Source organism: Cololabis saira, chromosome 3 (genome assembly GCF_033807715.1).
Source record: "Cololabis saira isolate AMF1-May2022 chromosome 3, fColSai1.1, whole genome shotgun sequence".
In the NCBI taxonomy this organism is placed as follows: Eukaryota; Metazoa; Chordata; class Actinopteri; order Beloniformes; family Belonidae; genus Cololabis; species Cololabis saira.
Genome location: NC_084589.1, coordinates 55258453 through 55270400, shown reverse-complemented (window position 1 = coordinate 55270400; position 11948 = coordinate 55258453). Strand labels below are relative to the sequence as shown.

Sequence of the window (11948 nt, the reverse complement as noted above, 5' to 3'; positions counted from 1 at the left end):
TTGAATTATATTTATCATCTTAATTTTTCATTATAACGCACATGCAGCAGGGAATTAGTGCGTTGGTAGCAGTGCTGCGTGTGAAAATGCGCTGATAGTGATCGGTGATCGATTTGCCTGGCATCGATTGATTTGGTTTCAGAACCGCGGTGGTGGACAGCTCCTCCAAAGAGCTTCTAAAAGAGTGAAACTAAAGAGCGGTGTTAAGAAGTCATCTGGGAAACACCCGTATCTTAGGGCCCCTTCTTAGTTGAAACCTTCTTTGAACCTCTCTTAAATCCTTAAGAGAGGTTGGATCTGGGAAACCCGGCCAATGTCTTTATAGATTCACTGGGAACTTGCACAACTCTGGGTTAACCAACTCTGGGTTACTTGAGCTGATTCGTAACCGGTGTGTTGGAACCAACTGAGCGGGTTTAGTCGTCATGGGTTCAAGTTACCTCAAGATGAGACTTTAACTCAGTGTTTGTTAAACCTCCTACCTGGAATACCCCCAGGATCTCTTCTTGGCTCTCCAAACTACAGGTTGGGCCATGATTGATCCCTTTTAATTTTAATATTGATAAAGTTTGTTTTGAATAGCTTAGTTTATGTCACTATTTCTCAGGAAAAAAAACTAATTTAGCTGAAGAGAGGAAACTAATTTGTTGACACAGAAATAATTAGAAGTTGAAAACTGGACTTGAAGCATTTAATTAATCTATATTTCTTTCACCTAAAGAAAAAAAAAAGAAAACGACAACTTGGTGAAAGTGATTATATTTATTCATTCGGAAATGACCCATCACCAAACAAATGCTTTGCAGTTGTTACAGAGAAAACAATGATTAACTGAGTCGACGATCCCCCTCATGTCTGTTCCCCAAGAGAAACCTTAAAACTATTACATTTTATGTAAATTCATTTATGTCTTATTACTATGCAAAATCAACATGTAAAACCGTTTATGAAATGTAGTACAATATAGAAGGGATTTAATTGTTGTAGGATAATAATTCAAGAAAATACATTAGACGAAAAAAAATCTGACAAGCTTATCGTATATTGATATGTTTCCATTAAATGGATGAAAATCCCCTTTTTCCAACACACCATTAATTCCAGAAGACAATTAACATAATACGATTACAGCAAATGACTAACTAGCTGATAAACCCGTTTTTGTAGTAATACCACTTCTGACCACATGGGGAACCAATGGGTCTGCGTTGTTGAAGAAAGACCAACCGACGATACTGAGCTAATGATAATAATAATAATAATAATAATAATAATAATAATAATAATAATAATAATGATAATAATAATGATAATAATGATAATAATAATAATAATAATAATAATAATAATAATAATAATAATAATAATAATAATAATAATAATAATAATAATAATAATAATAATAATAATAATGATAATGAATGAGGCCGATCTGCCACATCTTGTAATATCACTTGTCCCACAATAAGTGCACTTTGTTGTTGGTGATGCAGCTGACATAAACTTTATTGTTACATGATGTCAGTGTGTTATTTCTACATAATATGGCTTTAAACATTACAGGTAAGTAAAATGTCTATTTCTAATGCGATGAGAAGTTCTTGAAACGATTGATTTTCTACCACGCTATAGCAATTTGTTACTATGACAAAAAAAAAAGCTGAGAGAACACAACCCCAATTACAATAATTCCTCAGTGCCAGCATGAGTAGGAGCTCATATCAGAGTCCAACACTGAACTGAAACATTCTCTTATATGATTCTATCAATATCAAATACTGTGACTTTAAAAATTATTATTCTTATTCACACAAACTAGAAAACTGGTACTGGATCACTAACTATGTCATTTAGATCATCATTAAAAAAACACCAGTTTTTCCTTTTGAGCGTCTGGTCAGGATTCATGTACAAGCATCCAAAAATAAGTTTTAATTCAAAGCTTCCATAAAATTGCATCAACATGTGGTAAGATTTCTTTAATCATAATGAATGATGATGATTTACTTTACCGACGATGTGGTAACATTATCTACAGTAAGGTGTCTATTTCCACATAAAATGTGTGTGATTATTAATGCGACCCACAGGGCAAAGTGGTTTCTAAAAACTGGTTGTGTCTACTTCTGTTTTGGAAAAAGTACTTGCTGCTGGTCTTTAACTTTTGACTTTAGTTTACTGCAATGAGCCCATCAACAGTAAGTAAAACTTAAAATTAATTTCAATCGAAAACAGATAGAAAATGAAGTGTTTTGGACACCAATCCAGAGAGGCCTCGTTACGACCGCCAGGAAGGTCCACGACCCTGCGGTTGTTTCTCCTCACATGGTCACAACTGCAGAAAGAACACAAAACCACTCTGGTTAGCTGTTAAACATTTGCAAAAGTAAACAGTGTAACTGCGTTTTACTTTCAAAACATAAAAACAAAACAAAGCAAAACAACTTGTCAGTGCTTAATTGCAATAACCTATTAAAAGTTAAACGTTACCTTTTCACTGCAGGAAGTTGGTGATTTGGACCGTGTGTGGATCATTTTGGTCCCTGTAGCCCTTTCTTTTGATCCAGGTCGTCATGGTGATGTGATGGTCGACCGTCATGACCCCTGACCCCTGAAGCCGGCTAAACCATCCGTCCACCAACTTCAGACTTTGTTCCTGAAAACTGTGATCAAACATGGCCAGCCTGCTCGTATTCTTCCTCTTCATCTGCAGGATGTTGGAGCTGCTGCCGCCGTCCAGCTGTCTCATCATCGCACCGAGGATTGTCAGTTTGAATGTTCCCTCAACATCATCTTTACTCATGGTCCTAGCCAAGTTTGATCTAAAGTCTTCATATTTTGAATCTGCAAACGGACTGTGTGCCTTTTTAGGCCCATAAACAGCTGGAAATTCATGGCCACGATATTTCTGCACATCCGTTATCATGTTGGGATCCAGAGGAGAAGACTTTGCTCTCTCTTTAAGCATAGACTGTGCTAGTTTGCCACTCAGGTTCATGTTTTTAGCTTCCAGCATACTACGGACTGGTGGCTGACGGTCCGTATTCAGGATTTTTCCAATTTCTGGATTTTGAGTTGCATGTTTTTGCCATTCCTTGTATTGTCTCTCTTTCCAAACCCCTGGTATGGTTACTGTTTTGCTGTGTTTGATGATCCTGTTTGGTTCAGCTCCCTCTGCCATGTACCAGTTTCCACCTCTGACTCTTTGAGTCCACTCTGAGCGCTTGATTAAACCCTCCCATTGGCTGGGGTTTCTGAGCAGAGCAGCAGCCTCCATGGACCTGAGCCGGTTCGCTTCCAATGTGACCTCATGTTGACCAGCGTTTGGTTTAATGCCTTGTGCAAAAGCATGAAAGAGTGAGGTCTTGCCGCATATGAATATGAGCGTGTTATTGATTAACGCATCATAACGGCCATCGGGATATTGGGCACTCTTTGGTGTGTAGATCAGTGTGACAGTTTGACTGGCAGGTTTATTGGTCGGGTTCACCACTTGCATTTTAGTAAGTTTGCCACGTCTATCCTGTGTTAGTATGACAGCTTTAGTTCCAGTGACCTCTGACAGGAATTGGACATCAAGAATTGTCCCGCTTGTTTTAGGATTCTTGACTTTCTCTGCATGTGATCTTGAGAGTTTACTTGCTTTTGCTGCTTTTTGTTTCTGGTGATCTCTGAATTTATCCTTTACTTTGTTAAAGCCAGATTCTGCTTTTTCCCTTATGGCGTCATTCACTTTACCTTGAACAGAAGAAACAATGTGACTGAAGAACTTCTGATGGGACACTTCCACTAAAGCATCAGCCAGTAATTCACTGACGGTGCCGGCCAACTCCTGCTTGAATTCTTTCAGCATCTCAAGTTCTGAAGATGACAGGTCATTTATCTCAACTTTCTCTGTCATAGAGCGTTCTTTTTTAAAAGAATTCAGCTCCTCCTTAAGTTTTAAGAAAAACTTGTCGGACAGAGTGAGTACTGCAGCAGTGGCATCTGCTGCCAGGATCCCGTAGTGGACAGTTTTGATGATGGTTAGAATTGTATGTGCTTTTCCTGTAGTATGAGCTCTAGCTGCGTCCATTATTTTGATTATGGATGAGTTGAGCTTGTTCTGCCAGTCCAGGTCAGCCTTAAATGGTTGTAGAGCAGTTTTGCTGTATCGTTTGAAAATAAACAGCAGGTCACTCCTTCTGTCCTTGTCCTTCAATAGATCGTTGAGTTGTTCCTTATGTTCGAGGTGTGAGAGGATAATAGAGTCTACCAATGTGTTCAAGGGGTTGTTGTCTATGTTGGTTTTCACTTGTTCAACAATTCTCTTTGACAAATCTGCTTTGATTCTTTCAAGTATTTCCTTCAGTAGTGCGTCTTGTGCCTTCTCAAGTCCTTTAAAAATGACTTCCTTCACAATTAGTTTCGAACTGCTTTTTATTGCATTCTTCATGCTTGTTTTTGTGACCTGACTGAAGCTTGCTTTAGCCTGCTTGGAGAGAAACTTTGGCAAAGCCTTCAGCTTTTTCCCTAAACCTTTTAGTGCCATTTTGAAAGCTTTGAAGCCCTGTTTTACCAACTTTATCAACTTACCAACTCCAAAGGAAATAAGTGATATACCGATTGAAATGGCTTTCTCTATAGCCCATGACTTCCAGCTGAACTCTCCTGTCACAAGGGCCTCTATACCGTAGATACAGTCTGATATGCCTTCAGTGATGAGTCCCATGCCAACCTTAGCCAGAGTACCAAATGTAAACACTGTGAGCAATACTCCAGCAACAATCTGAAGAATTCCAAGAAAGAGCACCACCAGAGCACCCCATAATGTGGGCTCTTCTTCGACAGCAAATATATATTTCATACCTTTATTGTAGAGGTTGTAAGCTTCAGCTTGGAGTTCTTCATCAGCACTTGAAACCAGGGAGAAGACTGGCGATTTTTTGGCCAATGCATCCTTTTCCTTGTCACGAATTTCCTCCAGCTTTTTGATGGCCTCAGTGATATTCTCATCAAATGACTTGTACATGTTGCACTTGGCTGTGAATTGCTTTTCAAGGCTGGTTGGGTCATTGTTGGTTGAGGTTGCAGTAGCCATTTTCACAAACTGCAAACAGATCAAGCTTTCTTCAGTGAGATATTCTAGAGAATCTTGTGCTTTTCTCAAATCTGTTATTGCATTAGTGAGATAATCTGGATTCCTCTGCATTATTGTGCAGTATGCATGATTGTAAAAAGCAATGGATGCCCAGCTTTCATCTTGATTCATGGCTTTTTCAAAGAGCTTGGTGCTGACGTCCCATTGTTTTTTATCTAGTGCTATATTTCCAAACTTGATGTAGTGATAAATGCTAGAAGAAGGTGAAGTCTGATTTTCAGACTGACTTTTTGCCTTTGACAAATCATCTTTTAGTCTCAGTTGCAGTTCATCTCTCTTCAACTGTTCAATGTCTTCTGAATGAATTTGCAGCCAGATGCCCCAGAACTCATTCATGACAGCCACAACAGCTCTTTTTTCATCTCCAGCTGTGTCTCTGTAAATCTGTTGAAGTGTTTCACAGTACTCTGAAAACAGTTCCTCTCTCAGATTCATCTCTGTGACATCATCCATCATGCTATTTATCTTTTCCACTGCACATTTGTCCCTGTTTCTCTTCACTTCTTCTAGAGATGTCACCTGAAGATTTTCAGTGAACGTGATAATCTGTGCAGATCCAGGTTTGCCTTTCCGTGCTGTTCGACCAAAAGCCTGAAGTTCCACTCTTTGGTTCTCTGAAAGGAAGGAGAGAATCACAAAGAGTCCCCCGTTATTGTTCACCTGTTTGGACACTTTAATGTCTGTGCCACGCCCAGCCAGGTTTGTGGCAACAATGACGTCTCCAGGAAAAAGTTCCTTTTCCATTTTGCTCAAACTGTCTTTGTCACTGCGGCAGTAGAGAATTATTTCACCTGGGACATTGCTTTTCAGGTCTTCGTAGATCTCGTTGGCTTTGTTGATGGTTTCACAGATTACCAGGGCTGCTCTTCCACCCCTGTATGAATTTGGCGAGATCTGAGCCATGACTGTATGTTTTATTTCAGATTTCCACTCTTCAGATTTCTTCAGTGTACCTTTGACCTCAAACAACAACTTCCTGTTGAAAGTTGGCATTTTGCAGGCAGACAGGTTTGGATATAAGTCCTGCAAAAACAGAATATCTGTTTTGCCGCCAAGTGTTCCTGTTGTTCCATATATCTTTCCCTGGTACTTCTTAAAAAGGGAGATGTTAGAAATATAGTTTGTAACTGTTGAAATTGTGCTCAATTTGATTTGGTGTTTAATCTCAACAAACTGTTGCAGGCCATCGCCCCATTTCTTATTCAGTTCTACAATACCAGTGGATCTGAAGTCCACAGGACAGACATTGTTGTTTTCAACAACATAGTCCCGTCCTTCCCTCAGCTGCATCGCCAGAAAGCCATTCTGAACCCACACGGACACTTTGCTTTCAATCAGACTTTTCAAGAATCCGGGGATGCTGATTTTGTATTTGTTGTTTGTACACGGGGTGTACTGAATCTTCTCTGTGATAAAGTCTGCAATTGGCCTGATAAGACTTTCTTCTGAGTCATAGAGAGGACAACACAAGCCTTCCTCCAAGACAAGAAACGTCAGCTCTGGGATTTGGTGTTTGTTGTACGGGCTAACCTTTCTGAGACAGAGCAATCCCTTATCGTCTGGAGTGTAAATGGTAAACCCATAAGGGATATAGTCCTCCAATTCTTCAAAAAATTCAACCATGGCATCCTGACTCACAGTTTTGAGTTGGTCAGGAAGGTTCTTCTCACTTTTGAAGATCGCCTCTGTAAACCCCATTGGCACAGTTTGGGTTTGTTCAGCAATATTTAAAATGTCCATTGGGTCATCGATTCCAGTTTCTTCTGTGTTGATTGAGTCAAAGACGGCCTTGAAGAATGAGGCTGGAGGACCCTGGACAAATGTCCTATGTCCTGAGGACAGAAAGCCGTACTGAGAAACGTGGCCCCAGATCATGGCGAGGATGGTGTTCAGGTGTTCCATGGAGACCATGGGGCTGGACAGGTAGGTCAGCTGCACTCCCTGATCCAGCAGAAGGGAATCCACTTCATCAATTATAACGCACTGATAGCTGCGATCAGGTCTCACATCCTTCATCTCAAATATCTGGCGAAGGTGATCTGCGGCGAAGGCATCAATGGTTCCATAGACCACATCCTTCTGGTAGCATTCTTTTCGATCCTCATCTTCTGTCTTGTTTGTGTTTGTGTCAACAGTAATGTTAAAGTAGTTGTAGAAATTACTCCATTCTCCTGCATCTCTTTGACATAAGACTGAAGAGCTGGAAACCACATCTACTTTTTCACCTCTCAGCACACGCAGCACTGCAAACATGGCTATGACACAAGACTTTCCTTCTCCAGTTCCCATTTCCAAGAGTTTCCCATTATCAGATAAGGCCAAGAGGCACCAGCTCATCATCTGGGTAGCCCTAGGCCACCATTTCCCCTTAGCCTTGTGTAGGTGAACAGCATTGCATAAAACTGCCAGGACTTCTTGAAGGTCTTCTGTTTCCAGACTGTGACCCAGAGACTTTGCTCGCTGTACATCTTTGTGTTTGTCCATATCACCACTTTTGATGAGGTTTGTTACATAATTTACTACAGTCTCAGATTTACTCAGAGTCTGTTCATCTATGTCTTTCATCTGACGTATTTCATTAAAAAGCATGTCAACACTTTTGCATTTTTCATCTGCAAAGCTCTTTTCTAAATGTTGAATGAGATTCTCAGTTGTATGTGAATCTATGAGCTCGAGGAGAGATCTGTTTCTCTCGTCTGTCCACTTGGATGAAACCTGGTATGTTGACATCAGATGTAAAACTTTCATGATGGAAATGCAGTCTTCATCGTGATGGTGGTGAGCTAATGCTCCAAGGAGGCTCAAGATCTCTGTTGGTGGCCAAAGTGATGGAACGCCAAGAGTGGAAGCCATTTGAAAGACTGCTTTTGCTTCTTCCTTTGAGCCTTGGAATTGCTCTGCACAGGGGAACAAGACATCCAAACACCATCGATTTGCAGCAGATGTCATGATTTTCCCATCTACTGATTCATTTGTAAGCACTTTGAGGAGATTTTCAACAATGGTCAAAACGAAGATCTGATTGGAAAGCAATGGCTTTCCAGTAATTTTATTAAAGACTTGGATGAACTCACTCTTGGTGTTTGTATCGATTAGATTTGTGTGGAGACCCTGAAAAAGACCCTTGATAAATCTGCATTTCAATCCCATTTCTTCACTTTGGAACTTGTGTACGAGAGTCTCCATTACTTCTGCAGTAACAACTTCAGATTCATTCTGTTTGAGCTTTGACAGATCCAGTTTTTCCAAAGAACTTAAGCTTTTTGCATCGATGATGAAACCTCGAATTAGCTGAGGATGTCTATTTTCCATTACGTCTTTGCCATGCTGAAAGTAATCAGAAACGAAGTCATCCAGTACACCATACACAATGTCTGCTCCATAGACATCTCTGAGTGATGTGTCTGTCTTCATGTTTGTGTTTAGAGAAATTCCAAGGTTGTTGTAGAAGGCCGACCACTCCTCAGATTGCTCTTTTGAGTGATCAACAGAGCTCAGAACAATGTCCAGTTTGTTTCCCATGTAGACACACGCGGCTGCAAACATTGCTATGACACATGGGTCTTCTTCTCTTCCAACCAGTTGTGGTGCTCCAGTCTTCTTTTTTATCACTAGTACACACCAGTGCACCATGTGTTTCACTGTAGGCCACCAGCCTTTTGTGTCAAAAACTGCTTTACAGAGAAGAGAGAGACAGTTCTGTACGTTATCTTCATTCAAGGCTCCATCTTGTAAGGAATATCTTGAAGATGGAGAATTTGTTGGTACATTTTCTAAATGTTTTACAACACCAGTGGTGATGTTCTTAATGAAACTAATTTCATCATCATCCAAATTCTGTGACATTTTTAACTCTGCCACAGCTGAAAGTAGACTGTGCTCATCTTTCCTTCTGAGAATCTTTTGGAAATCCTGGATGTCCATATTACCAAGGACCCGTGTGAGAGAGTGCCCGTGTTCATCCGTCCAGTCTGGAGATACGTCATTCACTTGTATCAATGTCAAGACTTTAACCACTGAATCGCCTTGTGCACATTTCTGTGACAGTTCTTTGAGCAGATTAAGTGCTTCAGTTGGAGACCATTGGTTTTTTTCTACAAGTGTTAGGATCATTTTTGTGGTTTCAGAGTGCGTTGGGATTGAATCTGTGAGCTCTGATAAAAGAAGTTTCAAGCATTCTACTTCCATCTTTGTAATAAACACAGAGCTCCGTTCAACTGCCGTCTGCAGTGACGATGTGAGGACGCTCAGGAACTCAACAACAAAGATCTTCTCAGTGGAGAGCTCGTCTCCCATCCATTGTTTAGCGATGAGGACGGCATCAGCATTACACTCCCCAGTCTCATCCAAGAAGTGTATCAAGGTGAGATATAGGGCTTGAGTCAGTGTCAAACTTTCAGAATAATTGGATGCTGATTTGTCAATAGACCCCACCAGGAAGTGCACGTGGTCAGAGATGACTTGTAGGACAACTCCCTGAGAAGTTTCCAGAGACAGAGCGCTCAGCTCGGTGACGTAGACCTGGGTGTGCTGCAGAGTGCTGAGAGACGGTGGATCAATAATCCATTCACTGAAGAGCAGTTTGTCCAGAGCTGGAAGGATCTTTCCCAGCTGATCAGCTGTCAGTTCAGGGAGACTCAGATCTGAAACCTCAATGTCACATTTCAAAGAGAGGATTGCTAGAAAATCATCACTGCTCTTATCTGACTCGGCCTCAAATTCATCCAAATGTCCTTTCAGAACTTTTTTCTTCGACTCCTGTAAAATGGTGTCTGTAATATGTTTTTCGTGCTGCTTTTCAGCTTGGTTCCTTGATTTTTGTAATCTTTGATTAAGCTCTTCTCTTTTTCTTTCCTCTTCTCTTCTCATTTCCTCTTTTCTCCTCTTTTGCTCCTCTTGTCTTCTCATTTCCTCTTCTCTTCTCATTTCCTCTTCTCTCCTCCTATGCTCTTCTTCTCTTTTCCTCTCCTCTTCTCTTCTCATTTCCTCTTCTCTCCTCTTTTGCTCCTCTTGTCTTCTCATTTCCTCTTCTCTCCTCCTTTGCTCCTCTTGTCTTCTCATTTGCTCCTCTTGTCTTCTCCTTTCCTCTTCTCTTCTCATTTGCTCCTCTTGTCTTCTCCTTTGCTCCTCTTGTCTCCTCTTTTGCTCCTCTTCTCTTCTCATTTCCTCTTCTCTCCTCCTTTGCTCCGCTTGTCTTCTCTTTTGCTCCTCTTGTCTTCTCCTTTGCTCCTCTTGTCTTCTCATTTCCTCTTCTCTCCTCTTTTGTTCCTCTTGTCTCCTCCTTTGCTCCTCTTGTTTTCTCATTTGCTCTTCTCTTCTCCTTTGCTCCTCTTGTCTTCTCATTTGCTCCTCTTGTCTTCTCCTTTGCTCCTCTTGTCTTCTCCTTTGCTCCTCTTGTTTTCTCATTTCCTCTTCTCTCCTCTTTTGCTCCTCTTGTCTCCTCCTTTGCTCCTCTTGTCTTTTCCTTTGCTCCTCTTGTCTTCTCATTTGCTCTTCTCTTCTCTTTTGCTCCTCTTGTCTCCTCCTTTGCTCCTCTTCTCTTCTCATTTGCTCTTGTCTCGTCCTTTGCTCCTCTTGTCTCCTCCTTTGCTCCTCTTGTCTTCTCATTTGCTCTTCTCTCCTCCTTTGCTCCTCTTCTCTTCTCATTTGCTCTTGTCTCGTCCTTTGCTCCTCTTGTCTCCTCCTTTGCTCCTCTTGTCTTATCATTTCCTCCTCTCTCCTCCTTTGCTCTTCTTCTCTTCTCATTTCTTCTTCTCTCCTCCTTTGGTCTTCTTCTCTTCTCCTCTCCTCTTCTCTTCTCATTTCCTCTCGATCCCTGACTTCCTTGTGAAAGCAGTATTCACACTTGTAGATACTATTGTGGCCAACATGTCTGAAGTATTCACCTCCATTGAACACGTAAACCTCCTGACCATGAACAGTCGCTCGGGAATAATCATTGAAGCTGCGGCATGGAGGTAGAACTCTAGAACAAATGCAACATCTCAGGCTGTTGCCCATGCTGTGTTCTGATGGTACGTTCCCCATTTTGGCTGATTTAATCCTCAGTAAGGTGAAATTTTTCAAATCGAGGCAGTTTCAGTCTGAAAGATAAATATATCAAAAATCTACATTACTTTGACAAAACAGAAAAATACAACCTCATCTCACAAAAATCCGTAAAATGCCCACGACCTCTCACCACTATTTTCCGTGGTACCAACACGGAAAGTGGTATAATTACGTGTGGGCACCACGGATATTGTACCATGCAAAGTCAATGGGATCCGTGGTCGTGATATATACACGGATTATGACATTATTATTGTTTATGTATTATTCTTTGTCATAGTGGCTAAATTATGCGTTTCTGTCACGCAAGGTACTGTTTGTTACTGTCAGTTTGTAAAAACATGTTTTTAACGCTGTTTTAGCAGTGTTTTATTGAGGTTTTAATGGGAGCACCACGGATATAGTACTATGCAAAGTCAATGGGATCCGTGGTCGTGATATATACACGGATTATGACATTATTATTAGTGCCACGGCCCCCGGCCAAAGGCACGACTCCTCCAAAGCTATGCAATAGCAAGGAGGAGTAATGCATCTGGCCGGAGGCCGTGGCACTAATAATAATGTCATAATCCGTGTATATATCACGACCACGGATCCCATTGACTTTGCCTATTGTTATTCTGCGGGTTTATTATTCCTCATCTTCCGGACAGATTTCGGTTCGCTACTCCTCCTACAGCTTTGAGAAAACGCGAAAAGTAAAAATGTAGAAACGTGCGCCTTAATCGGGAATCGTGTGCTATGACTTTTATAA

At 41.0% G+C, this 11948-nt stretch overlaps 1 protein-coding gene across 1 annotated transcript in view; it reads right to left on the bottom strand.

The window, feature by feature from the left end:
* Positions 1 to 747: 747 nt before the first annotated feature.
* LOC133440525 (uncharacterized) overlaps positions 748 to 11948 on the bottom strand; it is a 30273-nt gene continuing 19072 nt past the window's right edge. Inside the window, exons 2-3 of the mRNA XM_061717800.1 lie at positions 2491 to 11223; positions 748 to 2335 (exon numbers count right to left, since the gene is read on the bottom strand). Of these exons, the coding sequence (XP_061573784.1) occupies positions 2495 to 11167 (8673 nt within the window). The 5' untranslated portion in view covers positions 11168 to 11223 and the 3' untranslated portion in view covers positions 748 to 2335; positions 2491 to 2494. The remainder of the gene's footprint in view (positions 2336 to 2490; positions 11224 to 11948) is intronic.